This window comes from Prunus persica, chromosome G5 (assembly GCF_000346465.2).
Source record: "Prunus persica cultivar Lovell chromosome G5, Prunus_persica_NCBIv2, whole genome shotgun sequence".
Taxonomy (NCBI): Eukaryota; Viridiplantae; Streptophyta; class Magnoliopsida; order Rosales; family Rosaceae; genus Prunus; species Prunus persica.
The window spans coordinates 16,277,276-16,302,368 of record NC_034013.1 but is presented as its reverse complement, the minus strand read 5'-3'; the positions used below and the strand labels follow the sequence as shown (position 1 = coordinate 16,302,368).

Below are 25,093 nucleotides of genomic sequence, written 5' to 3'. Positions count from 1 at the left end.
TTAAAGATTATGATTGTACCATTGATGCCAAGTCCAACTCTTCATCAGAATCAATCATTTCTTCAAAATTGTAAAAGGGATCCGCCTTTGGCCTTGAAGTAATTGCTTCGAAACTATGAAATACATAATCATCAAAATTAGGGGGTTCCAAGATAATGTAAGCCCCTTTATTTTTGTACCTCTCCTCTGTGCTCTGAAATTGTGGGTAATCTGGAGCACTAAACAAAGTGATGAGCTTTCCTGACTCCACAATGTGATCGATGGTGTACCCTTCATCCATTCCACCAAGACCTGGCCTATTTTCTCGTGCATCAGGACCTTCGTGGGATCTAATAATCAATTTGAGTTGACAATTCTTGAGAAAATCCTCGGTGCAATCAGGACCCCAAAGCAGCCCAATGCCTCTCTCTATATTTGGAGACAGGCCGGGAGATATTGAGGGATCCGACCACAGCACATCACCAGGAATCACATTGGGACCTTCCCATGGAGGATGAAGAACTGATCTTTAAGCCTTATTCCGTTCTTTAATAGAGCCTAGAGATAACGAACTAGGTTCATGATTGAAAGCTCTTCGACTCTTCTTTCCCTTTGATTTCTTGGAGATAGCAGGCATGTGGCGAAAAAGACCTCCATGTGCAGTGTACACGTGTTTACCAATGAGGGAAGACCTTCAAAGCACCCAAGACATTTACAATACACGTGTTTGCCTCTATCATTGTACTTTGTCAGCACTTCCTTCTCAAAACCATAAACAGAAGTGCAATACTTTGATTCGTGGTTTCCTCGCAATAGATACACCCTCTTTGGCATGAGCACTTTCCAAGCTAACAAAATTAAGAAACTTTCAAGACCCCAAGCACCTCTGTCAACATAATCGCCATTGAAGACGAAGAATCGATTTTCTGAGGAAAAGCCAACATCATGGAGAAGGAAAAAAAGGTCATGCAACTGCCCATGAAGGTCTCCGACGACAACGACCGTGGATTCAAAGGCTAAGTTATTAATGGTGACGCAATTGGCCTCTTTGTGGAGGATCTTGGAGTTAAATAGGGCCAGGCTATCAAAAACCTCAACAAGAAACACGTTTGGCAATTGGGTCGGCTCAAGATTTCTAGATGCCCAGTCGAAGACGGACATGAGGCTTTGGACCCAGTTGAGGGTGAGCTTGCCATCAAGAGGCCAATCAATTGGGGTTTGAAGTTGAGGCGACTGTGATGACGAGTTGTGTTCAAATTCTAAGTAAGAAGCTATGGAAGGCAATGAATTGAAGATTGGTTGTGTTGCTGCTTCAAAATTGGTATCCTCAACCTCATCTGACCTGTTGTTCACCAACTCGTACATTTGTTTCTTGTAATTGTAGCACAAGATTCACAAATAGGGAAAATTATTAGATTCTGTAATAGATTTATCTGCTGCCAAAATAACTAAAATTAGTTTTTCTTTTTTAAAAATTGGTTTATTGGAGTAATAAAACACTAAGCAATAACCACCGACTAATCATAGCAAGGTAACTGCATTTCCATTACTGTAGTTCGCGATCTTCTGCTTTAGTGAGCTTCACCCCGTCAAATAAGTATTGCTTATCCTTTATATCGTCTCTGAGGTACATGTCAAAACAATTAAGCACCACTGATTGTGCAGTTATGCCTTTTAACTATTTCAAAAACAACTATTGCCTGCCAAAAGAATAGAATTTCACTTAGGCAAGGTGGAGGGCTCTGTCGCTGAGTCTATGACTAAAAATACAAGCTGTAGAGACGGGGTCTACAGTCACTCGTCATGCAAGGACAGCATTGGGTCGTCATGAAGGGCATGCACAGGCACATCATCCGGGGATTGTAGTGTGTCGTCATGAAGGGCATACATATGCATGTCATGCGAGGAATGCGGTAGGTCGTCATGAAGGGCATGCACATGCATGTCATGTGAGGAATGCGGTGGGTCGTCATGAAGGGCCTGCACAGGCACGTCATGCGCGGCAATTCCACAGCGTATGAAGGACCTATTACACCAACTGGACATAACCAGAAAACAAAAATAAATAAATAAAATCAGAAATATAAAAAAAATAATAATAATAAACAAAATGTAGAGCCGTGCAGCTATAAAAATCAGAATTATTTAAAATATATTAAAGAAACCATAGAGCACTTACCTATCTGCATCCTTCTCAAAGGAAACCTGCCAAGCCAACTATTAATGTATAGGGGAAAGTGCCCGTGGTCAGCAAGATTTAAATGTCTCTTTGGCCCCTTCTTTCTTACTTCAACTAGGGCTCGTCAATGGGCCGGGCTGGGTTTTTTTAGAAAATTCAAAGCCTAAACTCAACCCATGAGCCAGGCTTGAGAAAGCCCATCGGGCCAGGCTGGGCTAAGCCCAACGGGCCGGGTCTAAACAGGCCCTACTTCATTAAAAAAAAATCATAAAGGCATCTTAGTCCAAATTTGAGATTAAACTCACTTAGTTCAAATATTTTCACTTCAAATCAAATTCATAGAATACCCAATAAAGTCACACAACTTATAAGATTTTTCACAAAAATAATAAAACCAAGTATTATTTTTGAGGTTATTACATAATTAGATCGTAATACGTTTTAAGAAATAATTTTAAAAAATACTAAGTATCAAAAAAATATTTTTTTAAAGGATTGTATGAATAAATAATTGACACAAATTAATGTGCTAATCATCCAATATAAACTAGGAATGAGTAAAGAAAAGTAAATGAAATGAAACAAATTATATATGTCATTTAAGTGATATAATCCAAAACCTAAACTCTTATTTATACATAATTATATATATATATATATATGCGGGCCTAACAGGCCGGGCTTTTGTGGGCGGGCTAGGCCGGGTTTTCTTGGGCTTAATAGGGTTGGGCCGAGCTTTAAACACCCAAGTTCAAGCCTAGCCCGACCCAAGACGGGCCGGGCCATCTCAAAGCCCATAACGGGCCGAGCTGGGCTTTTTTTCAATGGGCCGGACGGGCCCCCATCGGCCCATGAGCCCACGGGCCAAATGATTTGGCCTAACTTCAACCACTACATCAGGAAGCTCTGGAATCGAATCTAGGTTTATATTCTCAAAACCAAACTGTCTAGCATAGTTGTTTGGTTTGTGAGGGACGACTGTGTGATAATTGATGCAGAGAGCGATTGAGCATGCCTTAGCCAGCTGAGGGGCATAACGCTCATAACCCTCCCCTAGAAGAGTATGGCTAAGCCTCTGATAAGGCTGTTGTATGAACTATAATAGAAAATACAAAAGAAATTAATTAAGAACTATATTTCCATGTAGGCTCCAAAATTCGGTGTATTTAATTAAGAAATATATTTAAATAAGTCTTTTAAAAGACTTACATTTTCATCAGTCGCATTCCCCAAAATTTCCATGTATGCACCAAAATTGGGAACTGTGTTTGCATTCAAGCGTTTATGGAGAAGGTGGGACCACGACACCATTAATGGACACTCCTTAGGGAGATCCACTATCTCCCCTATCACTTCTATGTGTAGTGGCTCTATGACCCCGTTTGGTTCACGGAATGGATTTGAGGGAAAATCAATTTCCATGTCATTTCCTAAGGAATGGGAATGAAAGATTCATTTCACACGTTTGGTAATGTCGGGAAAGTAACTGGGAGATTTCACTTTGTTTCCTTTTCCATGTTTGTTTTGAGTAAGAATGGAAAACAAATTTTGTATAATTTTCCAATTATACCCATATTAAATCAAATAAAAAAAGAATGCATTTAATGATACATTGTAATTCTAAATTATTCATGGAGACAAAATAGTCATGAAAATTGTGCATTGAATGTTGGCTCATTTTCCCAAACTTTCCCATGAGGAGGGAAAACAAAATCCAAGTTGATAGGAGGGCTTCACTTTCTCCCATACTTTCCCATGTGTCAGGCAACCATTTCCCATGCCTAGACTTCTAGTGCAGTCATCTGGTATTAGATATGACCCAATGACATACATGACATAGGCTCTAAGATAGTATGCCCACCCATCCTCATCTTGACGTACTGGGTTATTACTAGTGACATAGCCTACCAATAACCGGTCTACCGTCAATCGGCATACCAGTGATGAGAAGGACATCTACTAAACTCAAATACAATGAATAACCATTAAAGGTAAAACACTTTAAATTACGATCATAGTGTCGTATCAAAACGTTTACCATGGTACAATCTAATCTCATTTGGAACTTAAAACGCTCAAAAAAATCCTAAACCCATCCTATTTATTGCCTCCCTAAGTTCCTCAGTTATTGGCCAACGTACCAAATTGTTCAACGGTTCATTTGGTGTCTATGAAAACAAACAAACAAACAAACATTAGGGTCTAGTTATACTACTGCTGGCCAGCCTTGCAATATCTGAAATAAAATGGGCAATGAGTGACTTACATGAGGGGCCGGAGCTGGAGCAGGAGCTTCCATATCTTCAAAAGAATTAAAGAAAACCCCAAATTGTAGATAGTGAATAAATAATAGAAGTGTTAAATATGTTATGTACCATTTCAGAAATGTTACAAAAATAAAGTACAATCACATGTACCGTGCAAGCAGAGTATAAACCACCTTAATGACATTACATTGGGTTATATTCCATAAGCTTAGATTAATTTAATCTCAGGCCCCAAAAGCCTTAATAGACCAAGAAAGATTATAGCTAGTATAATTATATGTGAAGGATCTCTATGTTTAATTTTTCTACTCTATGTGAAGGATCCCTATTAGGGATCTTGAAGTTGGGTTGAAGCTCATGGATAAAGTCCCTAAAACCTGCCCCCTCAACTGCCTTAATAAACCCAAAACCAATCAGCCAGCTAAACATATTTCATTCAAAAAATCCTAACCATGAGACTAAACATTTTTCATTAAAACAGCAGCCATTTAAACATGTGTCATTCAAGAAAACAAAAAATCCTAACCAACCATCAGACTAGACATGTTTAATTAAAACAGCAGCCATATAATCAAGTCAAAAACACATGCATTTAAACTCAATCCTAGCAGAAAACCATGTCAACAATTCCAACACACACAAAACAGCTAAACACTAGCAGTCTCAATCAATCCTAACAGAAAATCAACATATACATTTAATTACATAATTAAAGTTTAATTATACCTCAATATCAGCACCAACAGCTCCAGCACAGAAAAACCCCAGCTCAACTTGCTCAATTTCTGTCCAAAAACAGAAAAACCCGCAACACTGAAATTCGGAAACCAAAAACCTTATGGTTCTGCCCAAGGAAGAAGATGACCGCGTGTATATTTTTTAGGTTTTTTTTTTCCAATGGAACGGCGTCGTTGCATAGTCCAAAACTAAGTTGAACGCCGCGTTTTGATTTTAACGCACCCCCTTTAATAGGAGCGTGCGTGCGTGCGTTAAGCATCCAAATCATTTTTTAGTTTTTATTAATATATTTAACATACAGACCTATATCTAGCTCTCTTTGTTTGGGCCTGACCAATATTTATATCCCTAATGCGATAATCTGCATCAATTTTAATTCTCACCCTAAGTTGAATCCTCTCTCTCCTTCGGAATGAATTCTCTTTATACTATATATATATATATATAATATGTTTTTGTTTTCCAAACAACACAATATTCATAAAATCCACTAAAAATAACACTCAATTCCACACATAAATGCTAAATATCATAGCATTAGATGTTTCGTGATGAGGAGTGGGATGCATGAATTGAGTCTTTCTTTTGATGTCGAATAAGTATTTTATGTTTTAGGATTGATTATCACGCTTGAATGACAATTAGTACTTATATTAGAATATTTTGGCTCAATAAGAATTAGTAGTACAATTTATCTATATTGTATTATTTATTTATATTTATTTATTAAATTAAATTAATGTTCAAAAAGCTTACGCCTCGCATAGCGGACTGAAAACGCCTTGTCTCTACGCCCCGCCTTTTAAAACATTGATGTAAACCAGTGTTTTCAAAGGCATGCCCAGTCGCACTCCGGTGTGCGCGTCGGAGCGAGGCGAATGGAAATCGCCTCAAGCGTTTGTTTGTTTAGCTTGCTGCACGTTTAGCGGAGTGAGGTGCAGCGAAGCGTGGTGAAGCAGCCGAAGCGGAGCGAGGCAGAACGGCGCCGCTGTTTCTGCGTTTTGCAAGCCTATAACGGGATGAAGAAGATGAAATTTTTTTAAAAAAAGGTTTTCTTCAATGAAACGAATTCGTTTTAAGGTTTTGGTTTCTTGATTTTAAGTTAAACACACGTTTTGACTCCCCAACTATAACCTGGACCTATATATAGCCGCCCGACTATACTATTTTTTGAATTAAAAAAAAAAATAGTCGTGCGGCTGTACTCGTGTTTCCTTATTTAAAAAAAAAAGGCTTTACACTTTTGACACATGGCACCTAGGGCTGGGAGCCTCCTTTTTTTTAAAGATATACGTAGTATAGCCGCACAGCTATACTCTTTTTTATTTTTAATATTTTAAAAATATAAAATTTGTTTCTTTACTTTTATTTTTTGGCCTACTTCTTTAATTTACTATACGTAATCAAGTGATATCTTAGCCTTTTTTAATCACTTTGCTTAGTGATTATATTTTAATTATTATTTCATATAAAAAGATTGAAGAAAAAGAACACAAAGTAATTCATTTCTATTCATGAAGTCTTTTGTGAAATCGTTTGGGTGTCTTTTTTCAATTTCTCCATAGCCCAAGAGCCGTATCCATTACTATTATGCCATTACTCGAGTATCTATAATCCTTTTTTGATTTTTAACTTTTCCAAACTTATTACCCGTATAAAGATTTTAGTACTTTCACGTTTAATAATGTATTATACACGTATGCACTTATTTCTCATGTTTAATACACGTATTTTTTACAAAAATTTAAGTAAGACACATAAAATTCCCGTATTATACACGTATTACTGAATAAAAATAATATATACTTTAAAAAAAAAAAAAGGGTATAGCCGTACGGCTGTACTTAGTTTTCCCTAATTGTTTTTCAAAAAAATAGTATAGCCGTGCGGCGATATGCTTTTTTTGCATAAAAAATAGTATAGCCGGCCGGCTTTACCTCTTTGACACGTGGGCTTAGGCCTTGGGCGGGTCTTTATATATATATATATATATAATAGTATAGCCGACCGGCTATACAATTTTTTGAATTTTAAAAAAAAGTATAGCCGCCCGGCTGTACTCGTGTTTCCTTTTTTTTAAAAAAAAAATAGGCTTTACTCTTTTGACACGTGGCACCTAGGGGCTGGGAGCCTCCTTTTTTTTAAAGATATGCATAGTATAGCCGCCCGGCTATAATTTTTTTAATTTTTAATATTTTAAAATTATAAAATTTGTTTCTTTACTTTTTTTTTTTGCCTACTTATTACTATACGCAATCAAGTGATATCTTAGCCTTTTTTAATCACTTTGCTTAGCGATTATATTTTAATTATTATTTAATATAAAAAGATTGAAGAAAAAGAACACAAAGTAATTCATTTCTATTCGTTAAGTCTTTTGTGAAATCGTTTGGGTGTCTTTTTTCAATTTCTCAATAGCCCAAGAGCCCTATCCATTACTATTATGCCACTACTCGAGTATCTATCATCCCTTTTTGATTTTTTACTTGCCTACGCGTATAATACATTATTAAACGTGGAAGTGCTAAAATCTTTATACGGGTAATAACTTTGGAAAAGTAAAAAATCAAAAAGAAACGATAGGTACTCGAATAATGGCATAATAGTAAACACACCCAAACGATTTCACAAAAGACTTAATAAATAGAAATGAATTACTTTGTGTTCTTTTTCTTCAATCTTTTTATATTAAATAATAATTAAAATATAATCACTAAGCAAAGTGATTAAAAAAGGCTAAGATATCACTTGATTACGTATAGTAAATTAAAGAAGTAGGCCAAAAAAAAAAAAGTAAAGAAACAAATTTTATAATTTTAAAATATTAAAAATAAAAAAGAGTATAGCCGTCCGGCTATACTACATCTTAAAAAAGGAGGCTCCCAGCCCCTAGGTGCCACGTGTCAAAAGAGCAAAGCTTATTTTTAAAAAAATAAGGAAACCCTTTTTTAAATTAAAAAATAGTATAGCCGGGCGGCTATACTGTTACACACATAAAAAGACCCGCCCAAGGCCTGAGCCCACGTGTCAAAGATGCCCATGGCCTAAGCCTCGAAGAAATAAGGAAACACGGCGTGTTTCGTTACCCAAACACCCCGCGGCCTCTCACGCTGCCCGCTCCATTTTGCTGTGTGAAAGCATTGCTTAGAGGCTTTTCACACCCGAATCAGATCAATCGTATGAATTGGAAGAGTGGGAGAAGTTTAGGAAATTGGTTTTGGCGCCCTTGCGCAATTATTGGTATCGTGAAGGAATGTTTGACCATCGCTGGAGCTGGGTGTTTGAGAAGCAGAAGTTGTGGCATCTTCAAACCGCAGTTAACAGTGACAGGCAGAGGAGCTATGAGGTTGAGAAGTATTTGGAGGAGGTGAAAGTAGCAGCAGCAAGAGGAGGAGGCGGCATTGGCATAATAAAGCCGAATGCTTTGGATCCAAGAGAGATCTTTAAACTATGCTTGCTATGCGGATTTCAGGGAAGCGGCTGAGCTTCAGTGGAAGGCAATGGTGGAGGACATAAAGCAGCAGCAAAACAGGGGAAGGGTTTGGGCAACTTTAAAAACTGCTTGGCAATGTGTCTCCTCACAGATATGCTTGTCAATGTGTCTCCTCAAAGATATGCTTGGCAATCACAGATTATCGGCGCTGAGTTTGGGACTTGTGGTATCTGAACTGAGTGAAAAGCCATGGAAAGGAATGGTGATAACTTTCGGTGATTCACCCTACGAGCTGCTGCTGCTACAAGGCAATGATCTCAAGTCCAAGCGCAAGTTTATGATGCAAACATGCCAAAATTTCAGATTTGCTGTTAATGTTGCTGTTAATTTTCCAGAGGCCTGTGATATGATTCTGGAAGTGGCTGTGAATGAGAACTTACAGGCAGAGCAGATGATCAAGAAGGTGTTTGTGTTCACCGACTTCGCATCCGGCTGCCACTGGAAGACTAAGTATGAGGAAGTAGTAGTACGCACCAAGTTTAAGGAGCAAGGGTATGAGGATGATGCAATCCCACAAGTTTTGATTTGGGGTCTTTTTGACTTAAACATGCCTAGTATAGAAGAACCTCATCCAGGGCTGACTCTGTTGAGTGGCTTCTCCGACAATTTGAGCAAGTTATTCTTGGACAATGGTGGAGAAATTGGCCCGCACCAACTCATGGAAGCAGCCATCGCTGACAAAGAGTATCAAGCTCTCCGTGTGGTGGACTGAAACTTCATACTTTGAGGTATTCATGATCTAATCTGATGATATGGTTTCATCAATTAGGTAGAATATGAATTAATTAGTTTACTAACTTTTATGTAGCACTGACACTTTGAGGTAATGATGATCTAATCTGTGCTGAGAGATTCTTGAGCAACATTTCAAATCATCATCCTGCATTCATCATCCGTTTTAGTTTAATTGAATTGAATGTTAGAGTTGAGTTATTTTCTAGGTAGCTAGCTAGCTAGCAATATTTTATGTTCTGAAGGTGAAAACTATTGGTATATGTAATGAGTGGGGATGGATTAGATTTTATATTATATTATATTAGATTCAAAACTTGAAGATTCATATGGTTTTTGGGCACTGGAAGGAAGATTAGAAACAAGATTACATACTTTGTTTCTTATTTGAAGTACAGGGGAGAAGAACTAAAATATGGTTGCTGCAATGGCTATATATGATCATGAAATTCCAAATTGGATCAGGATTGTTGATATCACAGCCCTTATTCTTACTAATTCTGTAGCATGCTTTAAGCCATAGGTGAAAACTTGTGCTGAGTTTACTTTTACCTTTGTCTAGAAGTCAAAGGGTAAAGCAAAAGGAAAGTTAAACAAGCCTTGAGCAGATGCTATTGAAAAATAAACTTCAGTTGCTTAGCTCCTCAATCTCCATTTGACACTCTTACTCTTATGACTCTCACTTGCACTTAGAAGTCTCCCTTTGATTTCTTGTATGTCCTGCATCACAAGACTAGGGGAGGTGCCTTTTTATAAAGCCACACTTTAGTGCATCTTTTGAGTTCAATTCAATTTTTTGCACATTGTTCTTTGCTCTTGTGAGGAACTTTCCTGGAAGATTCTCTCAGATCATACCAGACAAGTTAAATCGAGTCATCCTCATAGCTACTGGCCACCTTGACATGTCGGGAGGGGTGGTGATATCCTTGAATGCCACATCAACAATGTGTTAAACACAATAAAGGGTACTATTTTCTTTTTTGCTGTGCATTTTCTAACATGTTAAATCATGTCATCACAGTAATTTAGCCACTGTGTAATTTTCATCAGGCAGATTATATCTCAAGGTATTTCTTAGTCATCAATCATTTTGTGTGGTTGATTTCAAGTCCAAAGGGCTACACACAGTTTTATTACTAGCCTAAAGCAAAAAACCAAAATAGGAAATTGGGGCAAGTGTAAAATAAATATGGTGATTTGAATTTTGACTCGACCTTTTATTGGAACTTTCATTAGTTCTTAGAAGCTTGTAAATCCAGGGAACAACAAAGGTGCCAAATATTGAGAAGTTTCTGTGATGTTTCCTCTCCCACATGACGTTATCATTTTTTTTTTCTTCCTATAAACTCAACAATCCAAAATAGACAGATAGGATGAGATATCGTCTGCCAAGAGATTGATCTGCCTTTTCTAGCAACTTTTTGGACGGTGATTATCAACATGTTTTGAATGTGTTCATATTTTGTGTCTGTCTCTTTTCTATATTTTGTTATGCATGTTTTGGACAGTCTAATAAGGAGCTCCTATAATTTGAGAAACAATGTCAAAGTGTTGAAACATAAACTTCAGTTGTAATAATATGCTAAATATTAATAGAATCTGGTCTCAAATTCATAGCTTTGATCCTTGGCATTTTGGAGTTATCCTCCACCAAATATAATGGTGAATTTCACAAGAATCAGACAAGATTTTGTTTCTCATTCTTTTAGGCATATTGAAGGGACTTTTGATGTTGAACATTTTGCATTGATTATGTCTTCTCTAACTTTAATTTCAATGGAGCAAATAAGCTTGCTAATTTTCTGCAAACAGAAAGGCTTTAATTTTTGTGACAATTAAAAATGACTTTAATATGCTACAGAATGTCCCTTAAGTTGCCACCCCGCCAAAACGTCTCCGCAACAAACAAAAAGGTGTCATTTTCTTTTGACCTTCATTCTTTGTATCATGTTTTGGTTATGGAAAATTTGGGATTTTTATTTGGCAGTTTTGTTATGATTGTAAACTTTGATTACAAACCATGATATGTGTACATATTTGTAACAAATGCTTGATACTCTCTCATTTTTATCTTTCATATGTTTCTCATTCATATTCATTGACGTGTTCGAGTTGTTTCCTTGAATCCTTGTAAATTTGAAGAGACATATTCTAAGAAGTCTAATTTTCAATATATCAATTTATTCATTGCTTCATTTTTAAAATACAGTATAACCCTAGTCACAATAGAATACTAACCTAATTGCAATATGCTTTTCTTCTCCAGCTAGGTCATCTCGATATATCGTTTTGGGTCCTTGATGCATTAGTTAGAATAAAATACTTTGAATTTGGAAAGCCTCTAAAGTTATTTGCAACATGAAGTGCGAACTTTTGGTTACCTATCAAAAATCATGTTTTATTTGCCACTAATTTAGGAAACCTGACTTTCTTCTGTGGCTTTGGTATTGAATTTGAAAAAGTAGTGCATCAATATCTTCTAATTATTTATCATATAGGATCTATAGTTACATGTGGCTCTTAAGTGAGTTCCTTATGTGGACAACGTAGATAATAATGTGGTTTAATGATAAATGCTACTGCATATAACAACTCAGTGGCGGACGCACAGAGGGACAAGAGTGGTCAGGTGATTTCATGGGGGGCAGAAAGTTAGTTGGCTTGGGCTCGCATGTAAATTTCATGAACTATTTTTTCTGCTTAAAAACTTACTCAGCATGAATGTTTTATTGCATTGGCTCAAAGGCTTTTGTTTAATAAGAGTTATTTACATTGGCACCTTATTAGGTCTTTCCTCTTTTTATAAAACTCTTTAAGGTTTGAGAAATTACATTAACACTTCTAATGTTTTAAACTGTTTTTACAAGATCCTTCTTGTTAATTTTCGGTTCAAAAATTACTTATATCATTAAAAGATTTCTCCAAATGACAAAGCTAACTTCGAAGATTAGATGACTCATACACCTTCTAAGATCTAATCTTTGAGGTTATTTTTGTTGTGCAAAGTAATTTTTTGATGATATCAGCAATTTCGGACGAAAATTCATGAAAATGATTTTTTGCAAACAATTTGAAACCTCATGAGGTACTAGTGTAATATCTGAAATCTTAGGGCTTTTGTGAAAACCTGAAAAAATCTTAGTGGGTGTCGTGTGTTTGTTCCTCCCTGTTTTTGGGGTCGTTTTTTTACCTTACCTGAGCTCAAGGTAGTTTGTGGCTTGTTTCTACTATTAGTTTGGTAGGGCTTGTGTAGCTTGTTTCAACTATTGTGATTGATGGAATATATATGTGCGGAATGGATTTGAGTTTTGATGCAAGAAGTGCTTTATAATCAGTTTGTGCTCAATCAAAGAGAATCCGAAACTGCTTTGTATTTGTTTTCTGATCTGTGTGGTAATGTTGGTTGAGTTTGAATTCATGCTGCATATAGCCTTTGTGCAATTTAATGTAAATATGGCTGATATTGTTGTACTAAGAGGCCTTTAGGACTGTTTTCTATTGAGTCTGTTCTAAGTGCCTAAGTGGTTTGAGACTTGAGGGCTTTGTTTCATTTGAGTCACAGATCAAACTTTTGCAGCTAGCAGTGACTTGAATAGAAAAAAAAAGACAAAGCTAAGTTTTTGTTTTTTGTTTTGAACAAGTGGTAAAGAGAGAGCTTGTGAGCGTTAGAGAATCATTGTTCCTGAATTTCACAAGAATCAGACAAGGTTACAATCATCCTCATCATTTAAGTTTCCAAGAAAATTCAATGGAAACTGGAGAAAAAAAAAAAACAAACAAACATTTCCCCCTAACATGAAAAAAGAAGGCCGATATGGTCTGGGTGGCTATGTGATCACATTTGCGAACATGTCTGTCTTCGATAAGCCAGAAAGTACAAGTCGCAGAAGAATTGAACATAAGCTCAACTTTATAAACTTCATTTGGTAACAACTATATTATAAATTAGAGTATAATGAAGGGACAATGATAATAATTTATGTAGTTTTTCCATAGTGTCGTTTCTATTAAAATTTTGAAGTCAAAAGCTGTAAGGTTGAATTTTGGTCTAATATGGGTGAAAAGATTTGGTTCAAAAGCTGTATTTATTATAGGAAAAGTTCGTTTGTATTAATTTTTTGGGGGGGTTTTACAGTTTTACTCCACTGGAAATTGCCTGTATCCTTGGAAAAATATAATTTCCTTTCTGGTGCTGGAGTGTGTACAAGTACAAAAGCAAAAAGAAAATCCTTGGTGCCCAAGCAAGCCCTGCATAAGAAATAAAAAGTAAAAAAACAAGGGTAGGAATAGGAAAGGAAACTGAAAAAGAAAATTCTTGGTGCCAAAGCAAGCCATTCATCTTCTCCTCCGTAGTTTTTTTTTTTTTTTTTTTTTTTGGGGTCGAGTTTCTCCTCCATAGTTTAGAGAAACAGAAACAAAAACAAAACTAAAATCCAGGGTAGAGAAGAGTGTAGAGATGAATATAGCAACGCTGCTGCAAGTGGGTTTGCCTTCCACTAGGGTAATGGCTCCTCCTGCTACTCTTACAAATCCAACTTCAACACCTCCTGCTTTCCGTCCTCCTCTGCTGCTCACAAGAAGAAGATCAATGGCCATGGCCATTGCCTTTGCCAAGCCCGATAAAATCAATGGCTTCACTTCCTACAGTGATCCCTGCCTTGATCTGTTTTTCAACGTGAAAAACCCACAAAAAGAAGAAGTAGAAGAAGACGACGACGAGCAGAAGCAGGCCTCCCTAGATTCACATTATTCCCTCCATCTTCTGCCGCAACTGCTGGAGGTAGCCTGGTCCCACGATCCCCTAACCACCCTCAAGCTCATCTTCAACCTCAACCCTTGTGGCTTTCGTACGGGAAAATGCTACACCGACGCCTTCTACACGGCGGCGTTTTGGCTCCACAAGAACCACACCAAGACGCTAGTTTGCAACATCGATTCCTTTTCCCCTCCGTTAGGGAATCTTTGGGAACTTATTGATATTCGCTACCGCCTTCTCGGAGAACAGGGCGGCTCCACAGTGACCCGGACTATAAGCTGTTACACGACGCGGTTATGGATCTCTTCCTGAAGCGCTTGGAGTATGATGTTGACAAAATAATGCAGCATAAGCTGCAACTTAAGCCATCCAATTACTTAACGGACGAGGAGGATGAGTTCAAGGAAGACGAAGACGATGACGATAGTACTTTTGATCCTCATCGTTTCGTTACTGAGGCTGCAGCTTGTTTGGTTACCAAACACCCCACGGCCTCTCATGCCCCCCGCTCCATTCTGCTGTGTGAAAGCATTGCGAAGAGGCTTTTCACACCCAAATCAGATCAATTGTATGAACTGGAAGAGTGGGAGAAGTTTAGGAAATTGGTTTTGGCGCCCTTGCGCAATTATTGGTATCGTCAAGGAATGTTTGACCATCGCTGGAGCTGGGTGTTTGCGAAGCAGAAGTTGTGGCATCTTCAAACCGCAGTTAACAGTGACAGGCAGAGGAGCTATGAGGTTGAGAAGTATTTGGAGGAGGTGAAAGTAGCAGCAGCAAGAGGAGGAGGCGGCATTGGCATAATAAAGCCGGATGCTTTGGTTCTAGGGGAGATCATAAAATATGTATGCTATGCGGATTTCAGGGAAGTGGTTGAGCTTCAGTGGAAGGCAATGGTGGAGGACATAAAACAGCAGAAAAAGCAGGGTTTGGGGAACTTTAAAAGCTGCTTGGCAGTGTGTTGTCTCACCGATATCCTGGGCAATGGCAGAGCATGGGCTATGAGTTTGGGACTTGTGGTGTCTGAACTGAGTGAAGAGCCGGTATGGAAAGGAAAGGTGATCACTTTCGGTGATTCCTAATATGAGCTGCTGCTGCATTCGATACAAGGCGATGATCTCAAATCCAAGGCCAAGTTTATGATGAGGACAAACAAAGATTTCAGCATAGCTAATCTTCCAGAGTTCTGGAAGTGGCTGTGAATGAGAACTTAAAGCCAGAGCAGATGGTCAAGAAGGTGTTTGTGTTCACCGAATTTTCATGCCGTGGTATCGACTGGAAGCCTAGTTATGAGGCAGTACGGAGTAAGTTTAAGGAGCAAGGCTATGGGGATGAGGCGATCCCAAAAGTTTTGATTTTGGGTCTTTTTGACTTGAACATGCCTAGTATAGTAGAACCTCATCCAGGGCTGAAGATTTTGAGTGGCTACTCAGACAATTTGGGCAAGGTATTCTTGGACAATGGTGGAGAAATTGGCCCGCACCAACTCATGGAAGCAGCCATTGCTGACAAAGAGTATCAAGCTCTCTCTGTGGTCAACTGAATTTTAGTGAGATCAAGATCAATCAATTAGATATTTTGAGGTATGATTATCTAATCTGATGATATGATTTCATCAATTAGGTAGAATATTAATTAATTGGTTTACTAACCTTTATGTAGCACCGATATATAGCCTAGCCTGTGCTTAGAGATTCTTGAGCAACATTTCAAATCATCATCCTGCATCATCTCTGTTTTAGTTTAATTGAATGTTAGAGTTGAGTTATTTTCTAGGTTTAGCTAGCTAGCAATATTTTCTGCTCTGGAAGTGAAAACTAATGGTATGTATTGATTGGGGATGATTACATTTTATAGTATATTATATTATATTCGAGACTTAATGATTCATATGGTTTTTGGGCACTGGAAGATTAGAAATAAGATTACATACTTTGTTTCTTATTTTAAGTAGAGGGGAGCATGCAAATTCTCCATGGACATATGCCATAAGTGACCACAAAGAAAAATAGAAGGCAGCTCATGAACTCATTCTTTTATGAGATAAAACTGATTAGGCAGAAACTTTCATTTTAATCTTCTGCTTATATTGTGTTCACATCATGAAAAACTGGAAATGCTAATGCTACAAAAGCACTGGTGGAAAGATGAATCAGAATATGATAGGGGCCCAGAGTTAAGAACAGAGTTACAAACATCTGTCCTTAAAATGGCAACACCTTTGGAGTATAAATGTGATACCAACAATCCCTTCCCTAATCTAATTGGAGTTTTATGATTATGCATAGTCATTGCTTTGCAGCAACCATATTCTACTTCTTTTCCCTTTTTAAATTTTGAACCTTCTAGTAAATTAATGAATTTTTTTTTTTTGGATAGCAGATGCTCAAGGCCTCATAATTTCATAAGAACTGAAGTTTAGCATAGCATTGCTTTAAGTTTAGGTTCTCTACCCAAGTTGTGATAGTGTAGGTAATGTTTAACTTTCCTTTTCCTTTGCACCCTTTGAGTTCCAGACAAAGGTAAAAGTAAATTCAGGACAAGTTTTCACCTATATGGCTGAGAGTGTGTGTGTGTGTGTGTGTGTGTGTGTGTGTGTGTGTGTGTGTGTGTGTGAATTGCATAAATTTACATTACATGCAGACATAATGAGTATGAAGGCAACAAATCTCAAGGCACATAGGTGGGCGCCAACACTTAAAGCATATGCAAGCAAAAAGCTTGTTCCCTTTTACACGTCTTTTTCCTTCTGCAGAATAGATAATATAGGTAGCTTGGTAGATTTTGTACTTTTTCAACTTAGACTCGATTTCCCTTGCTATAAAGCAGAGTATAAACGACACACAACAACCATGTGGGATATGAAATGGAAAGCTTTGTTTATATGTCGTGCAAGTTCCTGATTCTGATGTCGAAAATTATCCACACCCAAATCGCAATTTCCGGATTCATAAAAGAGACAAGGAGCCAATGATGTTTTTGTATTGTTGGTTCCATAAAAGACTGAGAAACAAAAATCTTTTGTGATTTTTGTGAAATCTGAAAATATACTAGCTAGTGAAATTCACCATTATACTTGGGGGAGGATAAATCCAAAATGCCAAGGAACAAAGCTATAGGATAATTCCAACGGGTTGGCTTATGCATAGGCATAGGTGAGAGAGCTATGTGCCAAATTGAAGTTTTTGGACCAATTGCTTCCCATATTATTCCTAGTTAAAAATTTGAAGTAGATAGGTATGAGTGATTTCAAGTCATGGATGATAAGATTGGGAACATCTTTTGCCATACCTGAAATGATTACTGTTTTCAGGGAACACTCAAGTGCCCCTCCACTATACCAAATGGTGCATTTTTAGTTTTACAAAAACAAAACAAAAAAAAGCCACCCAAAAAAAGCAAGCCATAAGTCTCTCTCATCTCTGCATTTGCTTTAAATTTGGTCGTGCATGAGCCAAATTGGAGGAGAGCTAGGATCAGAAGAGATGGGAAGTTCTTATGAGGTTGCAAGAAATGCTAAGGATGTTTCACTTCAAGAACTCAGAGATAGGCTTGCTGAGTTTGCTCAAGTAAGAGGATGGGATCAATATCACAGTCCAAGGAACCTCCTTCTAGCTCTGGTAACAAACTCAAATCACTTTGTCACCCCATTTCACCAAGCTTCAATTCCCCAATTTTATTTATCTTCTTTCTTTGTTTTGAACTTTTTCCATTGCATAATATGTTTGTGCAGGTGGGAGAGGTTGGAGAATTGTCTGAAATTTTCCAATGGAAGGGAGAAGTTGCAAGAGGACTGCCTAATTGGACTTGTGATGAGAAAGAGCATTTGGAAGAGGAGCTCTCTGATGTCTTGCTTTATCTGATTCAACTTGCTGATGTTTGTGGACTTGATCTTGGACAAGCTGCACTCTCCAAAATTGTCAAGAATGCTAGGAAATACCCTGTTACCAATCAAACACCAAACTCCACCAACTAGCTGTCAGCAAACAGCCTTAAAATTTCCTTGTGTTTTTATGTGTCTTGTTGTAAGTCTTGCTACAGCTTTATCCTTGTGCTGCTGATCATGTCAACTATGAGCAAAGTTTTGTTCAGAGAAACATCTATTTCTCATGCCGCCCGCTCCATTCTGCTGTGTGAAAGCATTGCGAAGAGGCTTTTCACACCCAAATCAGATCAATTGTATGAACTGGAAGAGTGGGAGAAGTTTAGGAAATTGGTTTTGGCGCCCTTGCGCAATTATTGGTATCGTCAAGGAATGTTTGACCATCGCTGGAGCTGGGTGTTTGAGAAGCAGAAGTTGTGGCATCTTCAAACCGCAGTTAACAGTGACAGGCAGAGGAGCTATGAGGTTGAGAAGTATTTGGAGGAGGTGAAAGTAGCAGCAGCAAGAGGAGGAGGCGGCATTGGCATAATAAAGCCGGATGCTTTGGTTCTAGGGGAGATCATAAAATATGTATGCTATGCGGATTTCGGGGAAGTGGTTTCAGTGGAAGGCAATGGTGGAGGACATAAAACAGCAGCAAAAGCAGGGTTTGGGGAACTTTAAAAACTGCTTGGCAGTGTGTTGTCTCACCGATATCCTGGGCAATGGCAGAGCATGGGCTATGAGTTTGGGACTTGTGGTGTCTGAACTGAGTGAAGAGCCGGTATGGAAAGGAAAGGTGATCACTTTCGGTGATTCCCAATATGAGCTGCTGCTGCATTCGATACAAGGCGATGATCTCAAATCCAAGGCCAAGTTTATGATGAGGACAAACAAAGATTTCAGCATAGCTAATTTTCCAGAGGCGTGTGATTTGATTCTGGAAGTGGCTGTGAATGAGAACTTAAAGCCAGAGCAGATGGTCAAGAAGGTGTTTGTGTTCACCGACTTTTCATGCCGTGGTATCGACTGGAAGTCTAGTTATGAGGCAGTACGGAGATTTTGAGTGGCTACTTAGACAATTTGGGCAAGGTATTCTTGGACAATGGTGGAGAAATTGGCCCGCACCAACTCATGGAAGCAGCCATTGCTGACAAAGAGTATCAAGCTCTCTCTGTGGTCGACTGAATTTTAGTGAGATCAAGATCAATCAATTAGATATTTTGAGGTATGATGATCTAATCTGATGATATGATTTCACCAATTAGGTAGAATATTAATTGATTGGTTTACTAACCTTTATGTAGCACTGATATATAGCCTAGCCTGTGCTTAGAGATTCTTGAGCAACATTTCAAATCATCATCCTGCATCATCTCTGTTTTAGTTTAATTGAATGTTAGAGTTGAGTTATTTTCTAGGTTTAGCTAGCTAGCAATATTTTCTGCTCTGGAAGTGAAAACTAATGGTATGTATTGATTGGGGATGATTGCATTTTATAGTATATTATATTATATTCGAGACTTAATGATTCATATGGTTTTTGGGCACTGGAAGATTAGAAATAAGATTACATACTTTGTTTCTTATTTTAAGTAGAGGGGAGCATGCAAATTCTCCATGGACATATGCCATAAGTGACCACAAAGAAAAATAGAAGGCAGCTCATGAACTCATTCTTTTATGAGATAAAACTGATTAGGCAGAAACTTTCATTTTAATCTTCTGCTTATATTGTGTTCACATCATGAAAAACTGGAAATGCTAATGCTACAAAAGCACTTGTGGAAAGATGAATCAGAATATGATAGGGGCCCAGAGTTAAGAACAGAGTTACAAACATCTGTCCTTAAAATGGCCACACCTTTGGAGTATAAATGTGATACCAACAATCCCTTCCCTAATCTAATTGGAGTTTCATGATTATGCATAGTCATTGCTTTGCGGCAACCATATTCTACTTCTTTTCCCTTTTTAAATTTTGAACCTTCTAGTAAATTAATGATTTTGTTTTTTTTTCGAAATATTGACATGTTGTATACACCATATCACCACATGTATCTTTCTTTTTGTGGTTTTAATAGGATGCTTCTAGTTGGAGCATGGTTGTAAATGAACCTTGTTCAACATCAATGGAAAGGGAACTTCATACAGTTTTGTCCATAATGGAAAACGAATTTCACACAGTTTTGATATATATAAATAGGCGCTAAAAAAGAATGAAAAAGGAGGGCTTTCCTCCTAACCTCCAAGGTTGGGCTTTTATCTTCTTTCCTTTTCCTCCAAGAATGCATAAAGAACGAAAAGCTTCCGCCCTTCGGGCTTTTTTTTTTTGTTCCCCCATGAAGAGAAAAAGTAGGCCTCTCTCTCTCTCTCTCTAAAAAAATATGTAAGGAAAAATCAGTTTCAAAAAGCAAATGGTGATTTTCTTCCACTTCCTCCTTCTCAGTTTTGTTCATTCCATTTCCTAAGTTCGTTCATGCTTGAAGCATCAAAAGGAACAGAATTGAAAACATGAAGAGAGTTGACAAAGTAGCATCAAAAACTTATACGAACAAGAACCCTTTCAAAGCTCACCTGTTAAATTATTCGAATAAAAATTAAATATTCGAATATATTTAAGAAGTATAGCCGCCCGGCTATACTAGTTAAATATACTAATATTTTTGCGCAGTATAGCTGCCGGCTATACTATTAAATATTCGAATTTTTTTTAGCAGTATAGCTGATCGGTTATACTATTTTTCTCACTGAATTTTGATACGAAACTAATCATGGTAGCAAGTGCTTTGTATTTGGAATGATATTTGTATTTGGAACTTGAATTGCCGTGTATGCCCTTCTCAAACTGTTGGGCCTATGACAGCTTCAGACAGTTTTAGTCACCGTTGCAGTATTTGTGGTGCAGCGGCTCACCTAAGCTGCTCTTCTAGTGCGCACAAGGATTACTCCGCTGGTGGATTTTTGAGCTCCAGTACTCCGGGGGCCAATGAGATAGCATCTTCAGTACGTGCAACTATTAGAAGTCAGAGCAACAAGTCCAATCATGGAAATGAAACCTCTGTTGACACGGGAAATAGTGGTAGTACTGGGGATATGTCCGCAGAAAGCACAGCTGATACTCATCAAGCTGTTAATGGTTCTCATAAAATTGAGGAAAACCGTAAATGTGGATTTGCAGCGCCAAGATGAAGATGGTGATGTAGATAGGAAGTTGGATTCTAAGCCTAGTTTCAAAAGGAGCTCGTCAAGCAATAAGAAGGATGAGTGTCAGGCTTTAGGGATGAAACAAAAATACGAGTTGATTGATTTGTCACCAGATGCAAGACCCTTGTTAGTTTTTATCAACAAGAGGAGTGGAGCTCAGCGTGGGAATTCACTGAGGCAACGATTGAATATTCTTCTCAATCCTGTTCAGGGTTTGATTTCTCTACCATCTTGATTACTTGGAAAAATATATTTGCCTTCATTTGTTTAGCCAAGTGAGGTCTGTTAAGTAAGGTTTAAGATTTAAATGTCTGTGGTGGAAAAAATATTTGCCTTCTTTTCTTTTCAAATGAGCCAAGTATGGTTATTACTGAGGCTTAAGGTTTAAATCTCCGGGGGGTTGAAAAATTAAGATTTGCTAGTTTAGCCCCTTAGTGGAACAGGAAGTCTTAACAGTACATTCTAATTGATTTCTATGGAGTTTGGTGAACCTATTCTCTATTTATATTTGTGATATATCATAGCATCTTTTTGTGTTTTTGCCCGGACTCAAAACTTAATGGTCTGTGTTGGAGTTTCTTCTGCGGTTATTCGAAAACAGTCTATCTGCAAGGAAGACTGCAGATTCAGGAATTATACAAAGCTTATGAAAATGTCAAAAATTTGTCTGGGGTCCACTATGGAGCTTTCTATAGCCGACCTGGGAGGTAAACAGCAAAAATATGAGTGGTATTTGAAGCACAAGGACACCCAGCCATTCAGGCAAAAACCAAGATGATTGTCTTTTAAGCAATGCACTTCTTACAACATCCCCATCAGCAAAACAAACCATTTGTAAGCAAAGGCATAGTGCTTATTATATTCCCTTTCTTCTTGTACGGATTGCATGCAGTTTCTTGAAAACAGTTTCCACAGAATGGAAATCACCATCAAAACCATAACTCTGCCCTCAATACTACACATAAAGGTACTCTTTTGGAGATGAGGATGGGGGCGGAATCTGTAAGATTTCAGGTATGTCTGATGTTGGGGGTGAAGGCATGTCTTTCTTCTTCAAAGAATAGTAAACATCAGCTATAAAAAGCCAAATAATATCAGGGTCGATGGATGCATCACGGAGACCTTGAAGGGCTTCAAATATATTTTCACATTGCACCAACAAAAAAAAGGGTTCTTTAGTTTTAACCCATAAAAAACTTAACTAATTTGGAAGAAAGATACTGAATTTTGCTTAATTAATATAAAACCAAAGCCACCTAATTTTACCAAAAGGACATCCAACAACACTAAAATTACTACATGTGCCATTGTGCTTAACTGTCAAATACAATTTATTTAATTATAAACCAAAACTTAAAACTGTCAAAACGACATAACATTCCCACAAAACACAACACAAAACGACACTACTCAGATTTAATCACTTCAAAAACTGGTTTCGCGCGACCTTTCGTCTCTCACTCCAAAAACGCAACCGACGAGCAGAAACGAAGACGAGAACGAGCAGAAACGAAGACGACGAGAACGGCGACGAGCAACGACCACCGACGACGAGCAACGACCACCGACGACGAGCAAAGACCACCAACGACGACCGAAGCTAAACCGTAAGAAAATGAATCAGTACTCTCTTCGATTTTAGGTTTTACACCGACGAAGGTTTCAGTACTGTTTCTTCCTTTTGATTTCTGGTTGTTTGTCTTCGATTTTGACCAGAAACTGCATTGCAGTTTCTGGTTCCATAATTCAATTTCAGATTGCTTTTCGCTAGGGTTTATGGGAATGTGATAACTGCTCACGAAGTTAAATGTGTTTTGATATTAGTTTTAGATACTGTTTCTTCCTTTTGATTTCTGGTTGTTTGTCTTCGATTTTGAACCAGAAACTGCTGGTTCCATAATTCAATTTCAGAGTTCTTTTTGCTAGGGTTTATGGGAATGTGATAACTGCTCATGAATTTTTAAAATATTTTTTTTTAAAAAGTATAGCCGTTCGGCCTCTTTGACACGTGGGCTCAGGCCATGGGCCTCTCTGAAACGTGGGCTTAGGCCTTGGGCGGGTCTTTTTATATGTATATTATATATACACATAAAATAGTATAGCCGCGCGGCTATACGATTGTTTTAATTGTTTTTTAAAAAAAGTATAACCGTTGGGCCTCTTTGACACGTGGGATTAGGCCATTGGCCTCTTTGACACGTGGGCTGAGGCCTCTGGCGGTTCTTTATATATGTATATAGTATAGCCATGCGGCTATACGATTTTTTGAATTAAAAAAAGAGTATAGCCGATCGGCTGTACTGGTGTTTCCATATTTTAAGAAAATTTAGGCTTTGCTCTTCTGACACGTGTAACCTAGGGGCTGGGGGGCTCCTTTTTTCCAAAGATGCACATAGTATAGCCGCACGGCTATACTCTTTTTTATTTTTAATATTTTGAAATTATTAAATGGCATTCTTTACTTTTGTTCTTTGGCCTACTTCTTTAATTTACTATACGTAATCAAGTGATATCTTACCCTCTTTTAATCACTTTGCATAGTGATTACATTTTAATTGTTATTTAATATAAAAGGACTGAAGAAAATGGACACAAAGTTATTCGTTTCTATTTATTAAGTCTTTTGTGAAATCGTTTGGGTTTCTTTTTTCAATTTCTCCATACCCCAAGAGCCGTATCCGTCACTATTATGCCATTGCTCGAGTATCTATCTTCCCTTTTTGATTTTTTACTTTTCCAAAGTTATTACCCGCATAAAGATTTTAGCACTTTCACGTTTAATAATATATTATACCCGTACGCACGTATTTCTCATGTTTAATACACGTTTTTTTTTAAAAAAAAATTTAAGTAGGACACACAAAATTCAGGTATTATACACGTATTACTGAATAAGCATAACATATACCCAAAAAAAATGGTATAGCCGTGCGGCTACACTCTTTTTGGCATAAAAATGGTATAGCCGCACGGCTATACTCCTTGACACGTCGGCTTAGGCCATGGGCCTCTTTGGCACGTGGGCTTAGCCTTGGGCCCGTCTTTTTTAATATATATATATATATTATATATAAAATAGTATAGCCGCGCGGCCATACTATTTTTAAAATTGTTTTTTTCGAAAAAAGTATAGCCGTTGGGCCTCTTTCACACGTGGGCTGATGCCATGGGCCTCTCTGACCCGTGGGCTTACGCCTTGATCGGGTCTTTATATATATAAATACATAAAATAGTATAGCCGCGCGGCTATACTATTTTTAAAATATTTTTTTTAAAAAAGTATAGCCGTTCGGCCTCTTTGACACGTGGGCTCAGGCCATGGGCCTCTCTGAAACGTGGGCTTAGGCCTTGGGCGGGTCTTTTTATATGTATATTATATATACACATAAAATAGTATAGCCGCGCGGCTATACGATTGTTTTAATTGTTTTTTAAAAAAAGTATAACCGTTGGGCCTCTTTGACACGTGGGCTGAGGCCTCTGGCGGTTCTTTATATATGTATATAGTATAGCCATGCGGCTATACGATTTTTTGAATTAAAAAAAGAGTATAGCCGATCGGCTGTACTGGTGTTTCCATATTTTAAGAAAATTTAGGCTTTGCTCTTCTGACACGTGTAACCTAGGGGCTGGGGGGATCCTTTTTTCCAAAGATGCACATAGTAATGCCGCACGGCTATACTCTTTTTTATTTTTAATATTTTGAAATTATTAAATGGCATTCTTTACTTTTGTTCTTTGGCCTGCTTCTTTAATTTACTATACGTAATCAAGTGATATCTTACCCTCTTTTAATCACTTTGCATAGTGATTACATTTTAATTGTTATTTAATATAAAAGGACTGAAGAAAATGGACACAAAGTTATTCGTTTCTATTTATT

At 37.7% G+C, this 25,093-nt stretch overlaps 4 protein-coding genes and 1 pseudogene across 4 annotated transcripts; 3 read left to right on the top strand and 2 right to left on the bottom strand.

Annotated features, from left to right (window-relative positions):
• Positions 8–5,500, bottom strand: LOC18775806 (annotated as a pseudogene).
• On the bottom strand, positions 2,758–3,722 carry LOC109949077. Its single transcript, XM_020563313.1, has 2 exons — positions 3,368–3,722; positions 2,758–3,254 (listed from the first exon to the last, which is right to left on the bottom strand). Exons 1-2 carry the CDS (start codon positions 3,578–3,580, stop codon positions 2,946–2,948), a joined length of 522 nt encoding a protein of 173 aa, XP_020418902.1. The 5' UTR covers positions 3,581–3,722; the 3' UTR covers positions 2,758–2,945.
• Positions 7,952–17,542, top strand: LOC18777928. Its single transcript, XM_007208868.2, has 2 exons — positions 7,952–9,384; positions 17,455–17,542. Exon 1 carries the CDS (start codon positions 8,583–8,585, stop codon positions 9,366–9,368), a length of 786 nt encoding a protein of 261 aa, XP_007208930.2. The 5' UTR covers positions 7,952–8,582; the 3' UTR covers positions 9,369–9,384; positions 17,455–17,542.
• LOC109949289 lies at positions 12,278–17,469 on the top strand. Its single transcript, XM_020564555.1, has 2 exons — positions 12,278–15,724; positions 16,524–17,469. The coding sequence occupies exon 1, from the start codon at positions 14,441–14,443 to the stop codon at positions 15,221–15,223; it is 783 nt and encodes a 260-aa protein (XP_020420144.1). The 5' UTR covers positions 12,278–14,440; the 3' UTR covers positions 15,224–15,724; positions 16,524–17,469.
• LOC18776965 (dCTP pyrophosphatase 1) lies at positions 17,576–18,236 on the top strand. The gene is made up of 2 exons (XM_007210777.2): positions 17,576–17,761; positions 17,875–18,236. The coding sequence occupies exons 1-2, from the start codon at positions 17,591–17,593 to the stop codon at positions 18,115–18,117; spliced, it is 414 nt and encodes a 137-aa protein (XP_007210839.2). The 5' UTR covers positions 17,576–17,590; the 3' UTR covers positions 18,118–18,236.

Bases quoted from the DNA above. Each gene is read 5' to 3' on its own strand.
- LOC109949077 (XM_020563313.1), bottom strand. From the start codon at position 3,580: ATGGAAATTGATTTTCCCTCAAATCCATTCCGTGAACCAAACGGGGTC. The intron at 3,255-3,367 runs GTAAGTCTTTTA...TTTCTATTATAG, and splicing joins GGAATGCGACTGATGAAAAT to TTCATACAACAGCCTTATCA.
- LOC18777928 (XM_007208868.2), top strand. From the start codon at position 8,583: ATGCTTTGGATCCAAGAGAGATCTTTAAACTATGCTTGCTATGCGGAT.
- LOC109949289 (XM_020564555.1), top strand. From the start codon at position 14,441: ATGGATCTCTTCCTGAAGCGCTTGGAGTATGATGTTGACAAAATAATG.
- LOC18776965 (XM_007210777.2), top strand. From the start codon at position 17,591: ATGAGCCAAATTGGAGGAGAGCTAGGATCAGAAGAGATGGGAAGTTCT. The intron at 17,762-17,874 runs GTAACAAACTCA...ATGTTTGTGCAG, and splicing joins GGAACCTCCTTCTAGCTCTG to GTGGGAGAGGTTGGAGAATT.